The 17,075-nt window shown below is 49.5% G+C and overlaps 1 protein-coding gene across 3 annotated transcripts in view; it reads left to right on the top strand.

The window, feature by feature from the left end:
- The window catches only part of PRKAR1B (protein kinase cAMP-dependent type I regulatory subunit beta), a 149,509-nt gene that overhangs the window by 25,606 nt on the left and 106,828 nt on the right, over window positions 1–17,075 (top strand). For all 3 annotated transcript variants that reach the window (XM_058569459.1, XM_058569458.1, XM_058569460.1), the window contains exons 3-4: window positions 13,933–14,103; window positions 16,481–16,572. In XM_058569459.1, the coding sequence (XP_058425442.1) occupies window positions 13,933–14,103; window positions 16,481–16,572 (263 nt within the window). The remainder of the gene's footprint in view (window positions 1–13,932; window positions 14,104–16,480; window positions 16,573–17,075) is intronic.

The following is a 17,075-nucleotide window of genomic DNA, read 5'->3' on the forward strand; positions in this document are numbered from 1 at the left end:
TTGCAGCCTGGCTTTTTGCCTCATTATTCTCATCTGTACAGTGGACTGTGGAAGGTACCTGCGCTTCCGAGCTCTAACTGTGCTGCTCCTTTGCCCTCCCTTCCTTCCTGTTTCTTGGAGGAAATGGCTGGAACAGACTTGCTCATTGTCAAGTGTGTGGGTCCAGCACCAGGCTGTGCCCCCTTTGTTCTTGCTGAGCCTGGAGAGGAGTGGGGCTTGCTGGTCACTCATCCATCAGGACTGGGCCTGTGGCCTTCGCTCGGACTTCCAGTTCCCGTCTGTTGGTGAAGCTGGTTTGAGTCCTGGGGCAGGGCCTGGCTGGAGGTGCCCAGAAGCCCTTGGCTGGTGAGGATGCAGCGTGGCTGAGTGCAGAGGGGACGATGCTGACCCTTCTCACCCTGAGCACTCCTCCAGCGGTCCTAGAGCCTGCACTTGAGGACTCCGAGCCTCTCCTGGATGAGGGGCCACCACGTGGTGCACCCTGGGCACAGCAAAAGGAATCCTTATGTCCATCTTATGGATGAGAACTTCAAGGCCCAAAGCCACAGCTGCATGGCCCTGGCAGAATGGAAGCCAAGTCCCCAGGCAGGGGCTGCCTGGCCCTCCGTGTCTGTCCCCTTAGTGCGTGGCTCCCACTCGCGTGAACTCCTGGGAGCACTCACGCCTCCCGCCCACTCTACAGCTTCTCTTCTCTCGTCCCCTGGAAACTCCTGCTCTCCAGGCCACCTGGTCCGACCCGAGCTCTTCCAAGCTTGCCCGCTGGCATGGGGCTGACCGGGACGATGCCCAGGGTCGCTCCAGGCTGGGGCCCGCTTCTCTTAGGATGTCTCCTATTCCTCCTCAGGTGGAGTGATGCTGGCAGCACAGAGATGAGAGAAACTTCCAAAATAGACACTTGTTAATTTTCTTACATTCGTTTTTATTTCCAGAATGATTTTATAACTAACATCAATAACAAAATAAAACTTGAGAAGAGATTCACTGCCCATAGAACTCTCCTCTAGATGAACTGTTTCTCCCCATTTTTCTCACATGTTTATGTACATCACACTTTTTACATACGGGTGAGTTAAGCACGAATTCAGTTCTGTATCCTTCCCCCTCTTCCCGTAAACATCACACACGTGGCCGCGTGGAACATGCTTCGGGAGATGAGGGAGCTTAGTGACTTCAACGTCTCAGCAGCTGCTGCCCTGTGTTCACCGCCCGCCTGGCCCGGGCGCAGACTGTACCCTGCTCGAGAGGGACACGGCAGGTATCTTCATGCCAAACGGCTCGGCTGTGTGGATCTGTCCAGATCCACATCTCGGTGAAAGGAATCTCACACTCCAAGCTCAGGACGGGGCAGCTGTTGGTACGTTTGATAGAAGCTTTTTGATGGGATGACATGGAGCTGGCTGGAGTGAGCGCAGAACGTTTAGGGCATTTTTTAAAAGAGAAGGTTTAAATCTTTTGGCAGTTCCCGAATAATAAAGAAAGATTGATTCTACAACATTTTAGGAAATTAAGAAAGTATGGAAAAAGATAAAGAAAGAGAAACTTCTCACTGTCATCTCTCAGGAGATTGACTTTCACCATTTGGTGTGTTTCCTTGGAGTTGTTTTTTTCTGTGCTTGTACTTTTTCTCTCTCTCACTCCCACATGTGTAATAGTTTATAACCTACTATATATAAATTTTTAAATGATAGACTTTTTTTTTTTTGGTTGTCCCTGGGCTAACATCCATGCCCATCTTCCTCTACTTTATATGTGGGATGCTGCCACAGCATGGCTTGATGAGCAGTGTGTAGGTCCACGCCCAGGATCCAAACCCGAAAACCCTGGGATGCTGAAGCAGAGTGCATGAACTTAACCACCATGCCACAGCCCTGACAGACTATTTTTTAGAGAAGGTTTAGGTCTACAGAAGACTTGAGCAGGAGGTACAGAGTTCCCACATACTCCCTCCCCACTTTCCTCTGGTATTAACTGTTATTAGCAATGTGCTACGTTGTTACAGTTCAGGAACCAATGCCAATATGTTGTTATCGACTAAAGTCCACGGTCAACCTTAGGGCTCACTCTTGGTGGTGTACGTCCTGTGGGCTGGGACAAATGTATAAGGACGTGTATTCACCATTATGACATAGGGTAGTTTCACTGCCCTAAAAATCCTCCGTGCTCACCTATTCTTCTTTCCCTCCCGCAAACCCTGGTAACCACTCATCTGTTACTGTCGCCATAGTTTTGTCTTTTCCAGAATGTCATATAGTTGAAATCATACAGTATGAAGCCTTTTCAGATTGGCTTCTGTCACTTAGTGATGTGCATGTAAGGTTCCTCCATGTCTTTTCATGGCTTGGTAGCTCATTTCTTTTTAGTGCTGAATCATATTCTATTGTCTGGATGGACCACAGTTTATTTATCTGTTCGCCTACTGAGGACATTTTGGTTGCCTCCAAGTTTTGGCAATTATGAATAAGGTTGCTCCAAACATCTGGGTGCAGGATTGTGTGATGTAAGTTTTCAACTCATTTGGATAAATACCAGGAGCTCGGTGGCTGGGTCGTATGGTGAGAGTATGTTCAGTTTTGTAAGAAACCCCTTAACTGTCTTCCAAAGTGGCTGTGCCATTCTGCATTCCCACCAGCAATGGATGGGCGTTCCTGTTGCTCCACAGCCTCGCCAGCGTTCAGTGCTATCAGTGTTCTCGTTTTTGGCCATTCTAATAGAGATGTAGTGGTATCTCCTTTTAATTTGCAATTCCCTGATGACATACAATGTGGAACATCTTTCCATATGCTTATTTGCCATCTGTGTATCTTCTTTGCTGAGATGTCTGTTCAGATCTTTTGCCTAGTTTCCAATTGGGTTGTTTGTTTTCTTATTGTTGCATTTTAAGAATTTTTAAATACATTTTACATACAGGTTCTTTATCAGATGTGTCTTTTGCAGATATTTTCTCTCAGTCTGTGGCTTGTCTTTTCATTCTCTGAACTGTATTTAGTTTTGAATCCTGCTTTTTGTTTTTTAAACCAAGCTTTATATGATCATTTATATGATCCTATGATCACTAAATGTTATTAAAAACATGGTTTAATGGTGCAGATTATTCTATCACATAGATGTTTCTAAATTGATTTAAGCAATTTCTTATTGTTACTAGTTAGAGTAAAAAGTTATTTTTATTATTTATAGCTTTAGTGTGAGGATGAACGAGCTGAGTTCACTGAGCAAATCCCCATACTGCTTTTTTCATTATTGTGTTCAATTAACACGAACATTTTGCATGCAACTGTTTCAAAGTGTTGGTTGAATTAGGATCAACCCTTTGCTTAGTAAATAAATGTGTTTGTGCTAAAAAAAATTTTTTTAAACACTGCAAAGAACATTCTAGTACAGATATCTTTTTAACATCTCTCATTATTTCCTTAGGATATATTTTGAGAAAAAGAATCATGGGGCTCAGAAGTATCCATTGATATGTAATGCCAGTTGTTCTCCAAAAAGGTTTTATTCATTCATTCATTCACTCAACAAGTATTTATTGAACACCTGCCATGAGCCAGGCACAGTTCCAGGTGCTGGGACATAATCATGAACACGTTGGGAAGCACAGGATTTTCCAGCTGCACCACCCCAGGGCACGTGCGTCATCCATGTACCTCAGTTGCATGAGGCAGCAGGGCCCTAACTGGTTAGGGGCCTGGGCAGTCTGCTGGGAGAGGACACCGTGTTCACTCTCGTGTTGTTACTGAGCTCAGTTTTGTTTTTCGATCCCTGCAGAGCACGATCAGGCAGCATATGAGATCCTGGAAAGGTGTGTGTCAGTCAGAGTTCTAGAATTTTAGAACCAAGTACACAGTGGGACATGTTATTTAAAGAGATCCAGGATAGTTTAAATCCTTTTCTCACTCAAAAACCATATTCTTTGACTATAATCCAGTAAAGTGACAAATCATTAATAAAAAGACAGCCAGAATAAAAAAAGAGAGGCAGCCTCCTCATGCATTTGAAAACCAATAATGGGCTTTTGCATAATTTATCAGAGAAGATTGTCATAGTAAAAAATTATGGAATATTTAGAATTGAGTGACAATAAAAGTATTACGTATCAAAACTCGTGGGATGCAGCAAAATTGGTGCTTCGAGGGGAATTTCTAGCTTCGTTAGAAGATAAGGTTAGAAATTAATGAGCTGTCTTAGTTCCCAGGGTGGCCAGAACAAATTGTCACAAATTGGGTTGCTTAAAACAACAGCAATTTATTGCCTCCCTGATACAGAGGACAGAGCCCAAGATCCAGGCTTCAGCAGGGTGGTTCCTTCTGGGGACTCTGATGGAGAGTGCGTTCCAGGCCTCTCTCCAGCTTCTGGTGGCTGCCAGCGTTCCTGGGCTTGCAGACGCATCACCCCGCTCTCTGCCTCCATCTCCACATGGCGTCTCCCTGTGTGTCTGTGTTGAAACTTCCCTCGTCTTGTAAGGACAGCAGGCACTGGATTAGGGCCACCCTCATCCAGGACAACCTCGTCTTAACTTGATTACATCTGCAAAGATCCCGTTTCCAAATAAGGCCACACTCTGAGTTTCTAGATGGACATCACCATACTACGGTGTGCAGCCTAAGAAGTCAGAATAGGGTGGTAAAGCAAGACAAAATAGAAACAAGGAAAAAACAAAAGAAGATAAAAGCAGAAGTTAATGAAACAGAATGGAAGAAACAGTAGCAGACAATAAAATCAGAAGCTGATTCTCTGGAGAGATGAATGAAATGGACAACATCTGGGAAGGCTGGCTCGTAGAGGAGAAACAATATAGTCTGTGATTTCCTGCAGGTGGGGGAGGAGAGGGGCCAGGGAAGGGGTGCTTTTCTGAGCAGGGTGCTCAGGGAGGTGGTGAGGAGTGAACTCACACCTGCCTGTATGGATATCCTCGGGTTCTGCTCTTTTCATCTGGGTGAGCTCAAAAGGCACCTCCTCCAGGAAGCCCTCCTTGACTCCTCCTTCCCAAGGATGGTCTAGGAGCCCCCGTTCCCCCTTGCTGGCACAGCCTCTTGTACCTAGTCCTTTAGTGGTACCCACCCCATTATCTTGTGATCTTTACCTGTCTTTCTTGTTAGATCGAAATCTCTTTTATGCCAGAACTGTGCTTTTTTCTCTGTTGTGTTCTATGTATGGGGCCTGGTGTACAAAAGGTGCTCAATAAATGATTGAAGCTCTGCATTTCTCTCCTCACCCTGCCGCTGAATGGTTGCGTGCCTCTGGACATGTCCGTTACCCTCTCTGGGCCTTAGTTTCCCTGACTCATAGATGGTGATGACTCACCCCGGGCCTGCCTTCCATTCTGAGATGCTGCAGCATGAGAGGAGGGCTTGTGGTTCCTGGCCCAGGGGCTGGCGACCATCAGCCCCTCCCCTCAAGACCCCAGATTCTTGAGCACCACAGCTCTGCCTTGGGCCTCTCTGCAAGGAGCAGTCCTCGGGTTGTGCAGAAACCTCCTCCAGGGAGAAGGCCCAGCAATGCAGGCCTCGCCTGCCTGCCCACTGTGGAGTGGACGGCCCACGGAAGTCCGGACGCCACCCTGTGAGAGTGGCCTCTCCTCCTCTGGGGTGTGGGATGCCTGCACCAAGAATCAGGCTGATGTGACTAACTGCCACTTAGAAATCGCCTTAAAAGGGACAGAGCGGGCCATGTCCTCACCCAGCAGACAGGGCGTGGGGAGTGGAGTGGGGGAGGAATTCCACCGTCCCAGGGTCCCGGCATGCGGGCTTCTCCAGGGAAGGTAAACTCACTTCCAGAAAATCCCCCCAGATGCCCCCCTCCCCCGCATAATTTCTGTCCTCAGGCTGGAAGTCTGCGTTTCCCCTCTGATATAACAAAAACACAGTCAGAAGATGACAGTGACTGTCACTATAGCCCAGGGAGTGTCTGGCCCTGGGGGCAGCACGGGGACAGTCCCTGGAGCTGTGTTACGGGTTTCAGGGGCAGATTCTGGCCCTGAGCTTTCCGGAAACTCAGTTCCCACACTTTGTTGTGAAGATTCCTTTGGCCTGGAAGGCCTGTCCTGACCCCGCGCCCTCTGCCATCCTGCAGCTCTAGACAATTCATCAGCGTGAAAACAGGAGACAGGAAGCGGGGGCTCTGAAAAACTGGAGGTTTTCCTGGAATCCCAAGAGGAGGAGGGGAAGGGATGCCATCCAGAAATAACGGTCTGGCATTGTGGAGGCAGAGCCTGGGAGGGTCGCCCCGCTGCACCTCATGCGGGGGCCCTGGTTCCCGGCCCCTCTTTCCTCTTCACTCCTCCTGAAGGGGCCTTCATGTGTTGAACCACCTGTATCCTGCCTGCTTTGACCCTTTGCTGCCAAAGATGGAAAGTCACCTCTGTGCCAGGACGGGCGATGCTCATTGGTCCAAGAAAAGGAGGCCTGGACCGCGGCTCCTCGAAGAAAAGTGGCTTCTGGTGGCTGCCTGGAGAGGCTGGGGTCCTCACCGCCACCATGGGACCCTGGGCCAGCCTCTTGTCTGTGAGATGAGCCGCTGACGGGCACGGATCTCCAGGCCATGCACATTCCCGGATGTCTGCGGTCTGTGCCCCTTCACTGCCTCATCGGAAGCCTCGCTGAGGTGGGGTCAGTGGCTTTGTTTGGTCATGATTCCCTCAGCTGCTGACTTGCTTGTGGAATATTTCTCGTCATCTGACTGATCCCACTTGAACCTTCTCTGACTCCACCCTGAGCTTCCCGTCGTGCAGCAGAAGGTAATTCAGATGATGCTCCTGAGCTGTGGCTCTGAAGAGGGCATCACTGACCCACAACTGACCATCGGGGGCTTTCTCTGTGGTTGGCTGAGGTGTGCGGGGTCCACTCGGGTTTCTGGCTGCCCTCTGGCCCCTGTGACTTCAGCCCTGAGCTCTGTCACCCCGGAGCTGTGAGGAGCTGAGTGGTGGTTTGTGGTCACGGCAGTTTATATAACACAAGGACACAGGGCTCAAACCCGTCTTGACTACAGTTGTTCATTCATTCGTTCATTCATTCATTCATTCATTTCAACCAGTGGTTGTAGTGCTGCATCTTGTGATGGAGGAGGGTCATAGTCGAGTGAGTAATGGGCTCTGGCTGATCACCATTTTGAAGCAACGTGATGCGAACTCCAACAGCTATGAACAAAATACTTTGGAGGTGGATGGAGGAGGGGGGAGGTGATAGGAAGGCTTCTTGCTGGAGTTGGCATTGAAACGGGCCTTGAAGCATGTGTAGGAATTCACCAGGGACACCACTGGGGGCTGGGCAGTAAGGTGAAGGAAACCCTACCTCCCTCTTTCCATTCTCCCCCTCGGATAGCTCCTCTGGCTCCAGACCTTTGTCTCTGAGGGACGGCTTTATGGGACCCGTTGGAGCTGAGCATCCAGACAGGCCCATGACCCCAGTTCTCTATGGGTCACTCCCAAGTCCAGGTCTCACTGTCGTCTCAAATTCAATGTGTCCAAAACCCAACTCATGCCGACCGCATTAAAAAACACACCAACCAACAATCAGAAAGGAACAAATGTTGGTAAGGTTGTGGGGACATTGGGACCCTCGTGCATTGCCGCTGGGGATGTAAAGTGGTGCAACCATTGTGGAAGACAGTTCTAGTAAGTTAAACCTGCAGTTACCATGGGACCCAGCAATTCCACTCCTAGGTGTATGCCCAAAGAATTGGGAGCGTGTGTTGAAACACATACCTGTACATCGATGTTCACAGCAGCATTATTCACAATTGCCAAAAGGTGGAAACAGCCCAGTGTCTGTCAGCAATGATGAACACACACAATGTGGTCTATCCACACAGTGGAATACTACTACGCTATACAAAGGAACGAAGCACTGACATCTGCTACAATGTAGACGAAACTTGAAAACACACTGAGTGACAGAAGGCAGTCGTGAAAGGACACGTGTTGTATGATTCTGTTCGTATGAAATGTTCAGAACAGGCAAATCCACAGAGACAGAAAGTGGATTAGTGGTCACCAGGGGCTGGGGGAGGTGGGGATGGGGAATGACTCTTAATGAGGATGGGGTTTCTTTTGGGGAGATGAGAATGTCTTGGAACTAGATGGTGGTGATGGTTGTATAACACTGTGAATGTGCTGAATCCCACTGAACTGTACACTTTAAAATAGCTAATTGCTAATTTTATGTTATGTGAATTTTACCTCAATTGACAAGAAAATCCCCCTCATTTGCTCAAACAAGCTCCTTCCCCGGCTTCCTCAGTTTTGCAGAAAGTCTGGGGTTGTGTGTGGTGTTTTCCTCCTGGCAGAGGGAGGAAACTTGACCGTGGTTGTTCATTCGTTCATTCATTCATTCATTCATTCATTCTTTTGGCTCCAGCGCTGCCCCCCACGTCGTGGCTCCCTGCTGCCGTCAGGCCCATCCTCCCTCCTGTGCTGCTCTCCTGACGCAGCCCCACATCCTGATGGTTGCCCTGGGCGCCTGCTGGTTTCTGTCCCATGGCGGCTGGAGAGCCCCGGTGTCAACAGAAGCAATTATACTGCAATTTGGGGCCTTTCTCACTCATCTCTCGAAAATCCCTGGTTTCAAGAGCCCACTGACTCCTTTATACCTGTACTATTGTTCTTCTTTGTAACAGTGTCTAAACAGAAAGGCCCAGAGTCTCCCACTTGAGATACAACTGACATTTCTCATTAGAATTCCTGGTTTATGTACAGTCAGTCAGTATTTGTGATGACTTCCATTAAAGTAGTCTCTTACCTACAGATTCCTAATATTGAATAAAATTAACATGTAAACACACAGTAACACGTTTCCAGCATGGTGCTGTTCATCCCTCTCTCCCAGTGATCCACAGCGGGGTTGTTGGATGCCACGGAATCCACGGGACTGTTGGTGCCGTCCTCAGAGGTTATGAGATGACCTGCTGTCACAGTAACTGCAGAGCTGGGGTGTTGACGTGGAAGGGAGTTCCAGAGCGATCCGAGCTCATCTTCAGAGGGACTCCCCTCCTGCCAGCTCGCGAGGCTCTTGTGGGGTCCCTCCTCAGGCCTGGTCCACGGAAATGTCGGGCTTTTGATGGTTCCGCCCAGACCCGGATGGAGACCGTGTGTGTGTCGGCACCTGACCTTCCGTCCTGCTCGTGGCTGTTCAATAGGATTGCATGTAGGTGGGAGAGCTTGTTGTAGAAAGGAACCAACTGCTAACGCTCAGTTTTAAGCTTCCTGTAATTTTCCTGGGCGGGTTGGTGGTGACCTGGGGAGCCGTGGCCTTCGGTCTCCATCCCGGGAATGGGTGACCAACGTCACCTCGACTGGTGCTGAAGGAGATTTGGAATTGGATCATTTTCTAGAGAACAGTATCTGTTGCGAGACAGCTCCTGGTCGCTGCCTGGCATGGTTTTGCCCTGATTTGCACATTCATTCCACTGCTTGAAACCCATTGTTGTACCAGTTCCGGATGGGGCTAAGGACCCCATGGGTGGGGTTTGCAACGGAGCCATTGGATCCTGGGGAGGAGTGTCTCCCATGTCCAGCTTGAGGGAAGCTCATTGTGGCCGACGTGCCTGGTGAGGGTGACAGAGATGGGTCACCGTGGGAGCAGTGCTCCTGGGCATCGTAGCTTGAAAACAGGTCTTCTGGATGTCGTGTGATTTTTCCATTCTTGGGCGTCGTAACTCTGGAGTGCGTGATATACAGAGCCCTTTCCTACGGAGCCGGTATCTTCACAGATGTGTGGTAAGTAGAGGGCATCATTTCTGGGGTTCGTCATTTATTTAGATGGTTTTGGTGGTATTTATGTCTACGCAGTGGCAAACAAATGCTTTATTTTTATTGTGACACGATTGTTCCTTTCAGTTTGTTTGTGTTGTACTAACATTCTAGCACAAGAAGGAAACTGAAGAAATTCTGCCCCCATCCTAACTCCTCACCACTTTTAGGATCTTTCTTATGTGTGGGCACAACTCCTTCCCCCTCCTCCTACTCATAATTGTGACCACAGTCTAGATGTCGTGGCCAGTAGAAGAAGAAGGAAGATGCTTACAGTTTTGTGTTCTGGGCTACTCTGATTTTCAAAGTTATTATTTAAAAAATTGGAAAAAAGGTGTTCCTTCATTTAACAAATATCTATTGAGCATTTACCCTAGGCAGGCGCTGTGCTAATTACTGGAGATTTTGCAGTGAATGCGGCTTCTATTCTAGGGAGGGAAACAGACAATAATCAAGATAAATAAGCAGAACTTGTAGATTATAGAACAGAAGTGCTAATGGGAGTAATGACGCAGAGGAGGAGGTGGGTGGGAGCGTCGTGGGGGCATCATGGGGGCATCTTGGGGAAGGGTTTCTGCACTGAGAGGTGATATTTGACGGGGACCAGAGGAAGCAAGGGAGCGAGTCTCGGGACACTGGGAAGCGCATTCTGGCAGAGGGAACAGCAAGTGCACAAGGAGGTGCGTGGAGTGTTCATGAAACAGCAAAGAGCTGGTATGTTGGGAGGGGGTGAGCTCAGAGGTCTGTGGCCTCAGCCAATGAAGGAAGGGCATTTGTTTTACTGGGTTTGGAGGCCATCAGAGGGTTCTGAGCAGAGGAGTGACCAGCATGTCTGATAATTCATATGGCCGCCACTATTTTTAATGCCTTTATTGTTTCCCTTCTGAAAGTCTAGATTTTAAATAATGTACTAACTCTTTAATTTACGGTTTTGTTAACTATTAGCTGTATTTTTTGATCCCCACTTGTAAGATAAAGATCTTAGCACGTCTGCCGGTCAGCTCCTCTCCAAAATTCTACTCCCCTTTTGTTGTCTGAACTTTTCATCTTGTATCATCTGTATCGATAATGTATTTTTTTTTAAAAATCACAATTTTGTGTTTAATGCTTTGTCTATAGGTTCATTCTAAAAACTGAGAACTAGTGGTCAGGTGTATCTGAGCCACGCCCTTATTACACCCTTACTCATGGACAGCAGTTGGCAGAGGGGCTGGGGGAGGGTTCCTTCAGAATGTTAGAGGCTCTGCTCTGAGGTCCTGGGAGCCAGGTTTCCACCAAGAAGTTGGAGCCATCTGATCCCTGGTCCTGGTGGTGACCCGATGCATCTCTGCAGAAGCTTTGGGGATGTTCTCATCCCTGGACATTTCTCAGGGTGAAACTTCCTCATTCACTAGGCTTGACGTTTTGTGAGTCCTGTCAACCAAGGGACTCACGTTCTTCAATTTGGGGACATTTCTTTTTATTCTGACAACTTTTTCTCTTTTGTTTTATCTTCTGGAACTCCTGTTAATCAGGTCTTGAACCTTCTGGGTTGTTTTAGTTTATCTTTTATTTTTTCTTACATTTTTTTTTCCCCTTTCTGGGATAGTTCCCTGATTTGTGTTCCTACTGTTACATATAAAATATAATTCATACTTTATATGTGGTATAAATTATATTTATATTAATGAAATATAAACTGTGTATTTAACTTTAGCAGTTTTCTTTTAAAAGGAAACTCCCATTTTCTTAATATCATGTTGACGTTTAGTGGATGAAACATCTTTTCAGCTCTCTCCAAGCACAGTGTACACACAGTTTTTGAAGTTGTCTTCTCTTTCCTGAATTAGTTTTGTGTCCTCCAGGGTCATCTTTCCTTGGTGTTTACCTTGGCCCACTTCACACCGAGTGCTTTCCTCAATGTCCAGTAGTCTTTGTCCGTTTCCATTTAAGAAGTGGTCAGTAGTCTTGTTTCGATCTTGATCAGAATAAAAAATAACCCTAAAATATGGAGACAGGGGTATCAACACTGACTGGATGTTTGATGATATTAAGGAATAAATATTATTTTTTAAGGGTGATAACCGGTATTGTAGTTAACGTTTTTTTAAAGTCATGTTTTAGAGATGAATACTGAAGTATTTAACGTGAAATTATGTAATATCTGAGATTTGCTTCTACTTGAGTGTGTGTGTGTATGTGTGTGTATATGTATATGTGTGTCTTTGTGTATCTATGTGTGTCTGTGTCTATGTATGTGTTTGTGTGTATGTGTATATGTGTGTACGTGTGTGCATGTACAGAAACACTAGAGCAGGTGAAGAGCTGTAAACATTGGTCATCAGCTCACTAGCAGGGCAAAGTCAGTGACAGCAGGTGGGTACATTCTGCAGGTCACAGCTCTGGGCAGGGTGGCCTCCACCAACCTCACCCCACCCAGGACACAACAGCTTTGTAATGTCTCACAAAGTCGACATGCATAGCATTGAACTTTTTATTAGCTTTATATTCATCATTTTTTTTTTAAAGGTAAGAAACATATTTTTATGAAGAAAAAGCAAAACATCAACAACGGTGCCCAGAATGTGACAGGCAGCCAGTACTTGTTGAACGAATACGTGAAACTATATTCATTGGTTTTGGGGGGCGATGGCTTCTTGATTTTCTTTTTTCCTGTGGGTTCTCTGTAGAAAACGCCCCACTCCCCATTTGAATTGCAAAATCCCCTCTGGGGCCTTCTAAAATGTCTTCTTTAGAAAGTACAAACTCTCTTGGGGAGAGAGATGCCTCCAGAAGTCATGTACACTGTAGTATGAATTAGGACAGCATCCTGCTTCCCCCAGGGTTCACAGGATATGCGGGAAGCTTGGAATAAGAGGAGAGCAGGAGGGCCGGCCCTGTGGCTTAGCGGTTAAGTGCGCGCTGGCGGCCTAGGTTCGGATCCTGGGCGCGCACCGGCGCACCTCTTCTCCGGCCACGCTGAGGCAGTGTCCCACATACAGCAACTAGAAGGATGTGCAACTGTGACATACAACTATCTACTGGGGCTTTGGGGAAAAAAAAAAAGGAGGAGGATTGGCAATAGATGTTAGCTCAGAGCCGGTCTTCCTCAGCAAAAAGAGGAGGATTAGCATGGATGTTAGCTCAGGGCTGATCTTCCTCACAAAAAAAAAAAAAGGAGAGCAGGAAGGGGTGCTTCGGGAGGTGGGGGGCACCCCACAAGGCGAGGTCAGTGGGACGCCTGGGAGGAGTGATGGGGCAGATAGGACTCAGTTTCCTGACTTCCTGTTTTTGCTGGGTGACTCCTGAGTAACATCAAGTATGACTCCTTGTTGCACCGGGCTGACCAAGGAGGTTGCCGAGTGGTGTCCTGGGGAAAGTGGCCGTTGGCAGATGAGGGGCCAGAGGCCTTGCCCTCCATGTGTGGGGAGACAAGGAGGGTCCGTTTGCCAGGTGCCCCCACTGCGCCCTGTATTTCTTCCTGTGGTGACCCGGCAGGTCACGAGATTGCTCCTGGGGACGGAGGGTTGGGTGTGGGGCCTGATTTTCACTGCATGCCCCTCCGCTGTTTTTGAATTTTGTGCGCTCTGCACATATACACCATTTAAAAAAAGCAATTCAATAATAAAGAGAGGAAAGAAAACAAAAGAGGTTTGTGTCCTTCATATGCATCCACCTGAGATTTCCTGCACGTCTACTGTGCGCTGGACACCCGGGACAGGGCTGAGCAGAGCAAAGGCACCTCCTGCCCTCGTGGGCAAACGGGCTGGTGCTGGCCTCAGACCCTGTGGGGTCGACCTCTGGGCTCTGGAACCTGGAAGGGTCACCTAGAGCGTCAATGAGCAGGAGACCCTGGCGCCAGGGCCCTGTGGCTGGCAGAGCTGTCCCAGGGGGAGCTGGACATGGAGATGCCTGTGAAGTCCAGGGGAGAGGGCACCGGGGCCTGCCTGCTCCACCGAGTGCCCAGGGTGGGGGCTGGAGGGGTGGGGTGGGGCGAGGCTGCCCACCTGCCTGGAGGGATCCTCCCAGGGGAGCCCTGGAGGACGCTGGAGGGAGGGGGGTCGGGCAGGGCCCCGAGGCGAGGGGCTTGGCCCCAGAGGAGCTCCAGGTCCCCTTGCCCTCGCGGGGCCCCCCGACCTTGCCTGTGACGGGACAGACTGGGATTTGTCAGATGGCCACTCCTCTTACCTCCTTTCCCGTGTCTCCCCCAGGAAGAAAACAGACAGCTCCTGGCTCAGCAGAAGGCAGCCTCCCAGTCTGACTCGCACGATGAGGAGGTCTCACCGACCCCCCCGAACCCCGTGGTGAAGGCCCGCCGCCGCCGTGGGGGCGTGAGCGCCGAGGTGTACACGGAGGAGGATGCCGTGTCCTACGTGAGGAAGGTGGGCCCAGCCCCAGGCCTCAGCCTGGACCCCCCCACCCTGGACCGCGGCCTCCCTTCTGGTCAGAGAGGGGCGGTGATTAACATTGTGGTCGTGCTGGTGCAAGGTCAGCATGTGTCTGCCTGAGGGCCCTTGTGAGGGGCCCCCACCCCAGGCCGTGTCGTCATCCCCACAGGCTCAGGGAAGGGATGGGACGCCCAGGCCTGGGGTGTCACATAGGAGCCGGTGTTCCAGGCCTCGTGGCGCCCGTCTCCTGGGCTTCGACCTTTGAGGCTGGACCCCGACCTCAGAGCCTCCTCTGACCCTCAACATCATGACTCTGTCCTCCAACCCTACCCCCTGCCACTCCGAGCGTGGTGCACCTCCTTCAGGACACCTTCTCGAGTGCGAGCACTTATGGGGGCCTGTGCACCCCGCCAGTGTGTGGGACCCACCTCGGAACCCCGCCCTTGGACATAGGGCCTGTCATTTCCTTCTTATGTGTTTCCACACTCAGCTTTATTTCTTTTGCATTTTTAGTTTTTGACCTATCTTTAAAAATTTTTTTTTAAAAATTGTGGCAAAATAAGCATAACGTAAAATTTACCCTCTGTGTTAGTGGGCTCGGGCTGCTGTAACAGAACACCACAGCCCAGGCGGCTTAAACAACAGAAGTTTATTCTCTCACGGTCTGGAGGCTGGACATCCGAGATCCAGGTGCCGTCAGGACTGGTCCCTGGTGAGGACGCTCCTCCCTGCTGGCCGATGGCTGCCCCCTCGCTGTGTCTGCACGTGGCGAGGAGAGAGAGACAGAGCTCTCTGGAGTCTCTTCTTATCAGGGCACTGACCCCGTCCCGGGGGCCGCACCCTCGTGGCCTCATCTAACCCTAATCACCTCCTGAGGGCCCCACTTGTGAACACTGTCGCACTGGAGGTTAGGGCTTCAACGCCTACATTTAGGGGACAGTTCAGTCCTTAGCATCTCCTTAGTCGTAGTTGGGGTGCAGTTCAGGGGCATTAAGCTCATTCGCATTGTTGTGCAGCTGTCTCCACCATCCATCCCCAGAACTCTTTCCATTTTGCAAATCTGAGACTCGGTCCCTGTAAACCACGAACTCCCACCCTCTCCTTAGTACTTAATACTTTTATAATCAGAGAAAAAAAAGCAAGTAAAGTGTTTAAAAATCTACTAGGTCCCTTCACTTCTATAGTCTTCCTCCCCCAAACCCAGAACCCCACTGTAACCACAGGAAAATCCCCAGACAAGCCCCAATGGAGGGACATTCTGCAGAATAGCTGACCAGCGCTCCTCAAACCTGTCCAGGTCGTCAAAGCAAGGGGAGTCCAAGACAATGTCACAGCCCAGAGGGACTGAGGGGACAGGATGGCTGTGTGAGACCTGGATGGGATCCGGGCAGAACAGGGTGATGGGGTGCAACTGAGGACTTGTGAGGGGGTGTGGGGTTCCACGGCTGGCTCCCTAGTTGTGACACCTGGACTGGGGTAATTAGGATGTTAACCGTGTGGGAAACTGGCTGCAGAGTGCAGGCTCCATCTTGCCTGCCTTGCCAACTTCTCTGTAAACCTAAAGTGTTCTAAAGTGAAAAGATTGTCTTTTAAAATGTCTGTTAGAAGTGGAGTGGCTTTTTAGGGGGCTTCGGGCCTGTCCCTCGGAGATCTCTTGATAAAAGTCCCCTGGTGTTAGACGTGGTGCACATGCATGCTGGGAGCCTGACGTCGCCCCCCCTGCCTGGCAGAGATTTCTGGGCAGCTGAGCACGCAGTGGGGGTCGTGTGACGGCCCAGATAGCCTTCCCTGCCGTGTCTCTTGTTTTAAGGGAGAAACCTGGCATGTGAGAGGGGAGCGTTTTCCTCATTCTGTGATTAACTCCTCAGACACCCGCTGAACGCTCTTGCCCAGCAGGTGCTGTGTTGACCGTGAGCAGAAGTCTTTTCCTCACTCCTGGTCAAACAAGTTTTTTTATTACTAAAAAAAAAAAGCCAGTGAAATAAAGAAATTGACATAAGACATAATAATCCAGGGGACTGGAGGTCTTCTATCTAGCATGTTGTAGGAGGCTCTGAAGCCCACCAGAGCCAATCCACCAAGACCCCAAATTCTAGACAGAACTTAAGCCACCTCTCAGGTCACTCTGGGTTCCTTGTCTTGTCTTTATTTTATTTTTTAAATTAAAAAAAAGTTGTACATACACATAATGTTTCAAGTTGTCTATCTTTAGCACCACCTGATAACAAGTTGAAAGTGGAACAGGTTGATTTCGAGCCACATCACAACATCTCTTGGTCCAGCGGGTGCCTGGAAAGGCCAGCCCTTGTTCCAGGCCCGGGCTCTGACCCCTGGGGACGCCCAGAAGTCTAACTCTTGGCTTCCGCTGCAGGTCATCCCCAAGGACTATAAGACCATGACGGCGCTGGCTAAAGCCATCTCCAAGAATGTGCTGTTTGCTCACCTGGACGACAACGAGAGAAGGTAGGGACCAGGGGGGCCCGGCAGGACCCTCAGCCCGTCCCGGGGCCTCGCTGGTCACGGCCCGTGAGTTCTGGTGACGGCCAGCTTGAGGGGACGCGTGGGCTCACAGAGCAGGGCGGCTTCCAGAAATAAAGTGCTGTATGCACCTGGGCTGGCCTCCGCAAATACTGGGTCACTATCCGAAGGTCCCACAACCAACCTTGTCCTAGAAAGACTCCTGCGGGCCTCCTTTGCCCAGGTCTCTGTGGGCCTAATTTTCTGGCATCTTCTACGTGCAGGGATCCACCTTGTCTGCACTGAGCTCACTGCCTCGTGGGGAGATGGGGCTGGAACACATGTCCGAGGAGCTCAGGGTCTCGAGGAAGAGTGGCTGGGCCGGGAGGTGACGGTGAGCACGGCCTAGAAGGGCCTTGGGTGTAGAGGAGCTCTGAGTTGTGAATGGGCTCGGATGTGACTGGAATTGTGACTGTGTAAATAACTGGAAAAGTTGGAAATTTTTTATA

Source organism: Diceros bicornis, chromosome 26, assembly GCF_020826845.1.
Source record: "Diceros bicornis minor isolate mBicDic1 chromosome 26, mDicBic1.mat.cur, whole genome shotgun sequence".
Classification (NCBI taxonomy): Eukaryota; Metazoa; Chordata; class Mammalia; order Perissodactyla; family Rhinocerotidae; genus Diceros; species Diceros bicornis.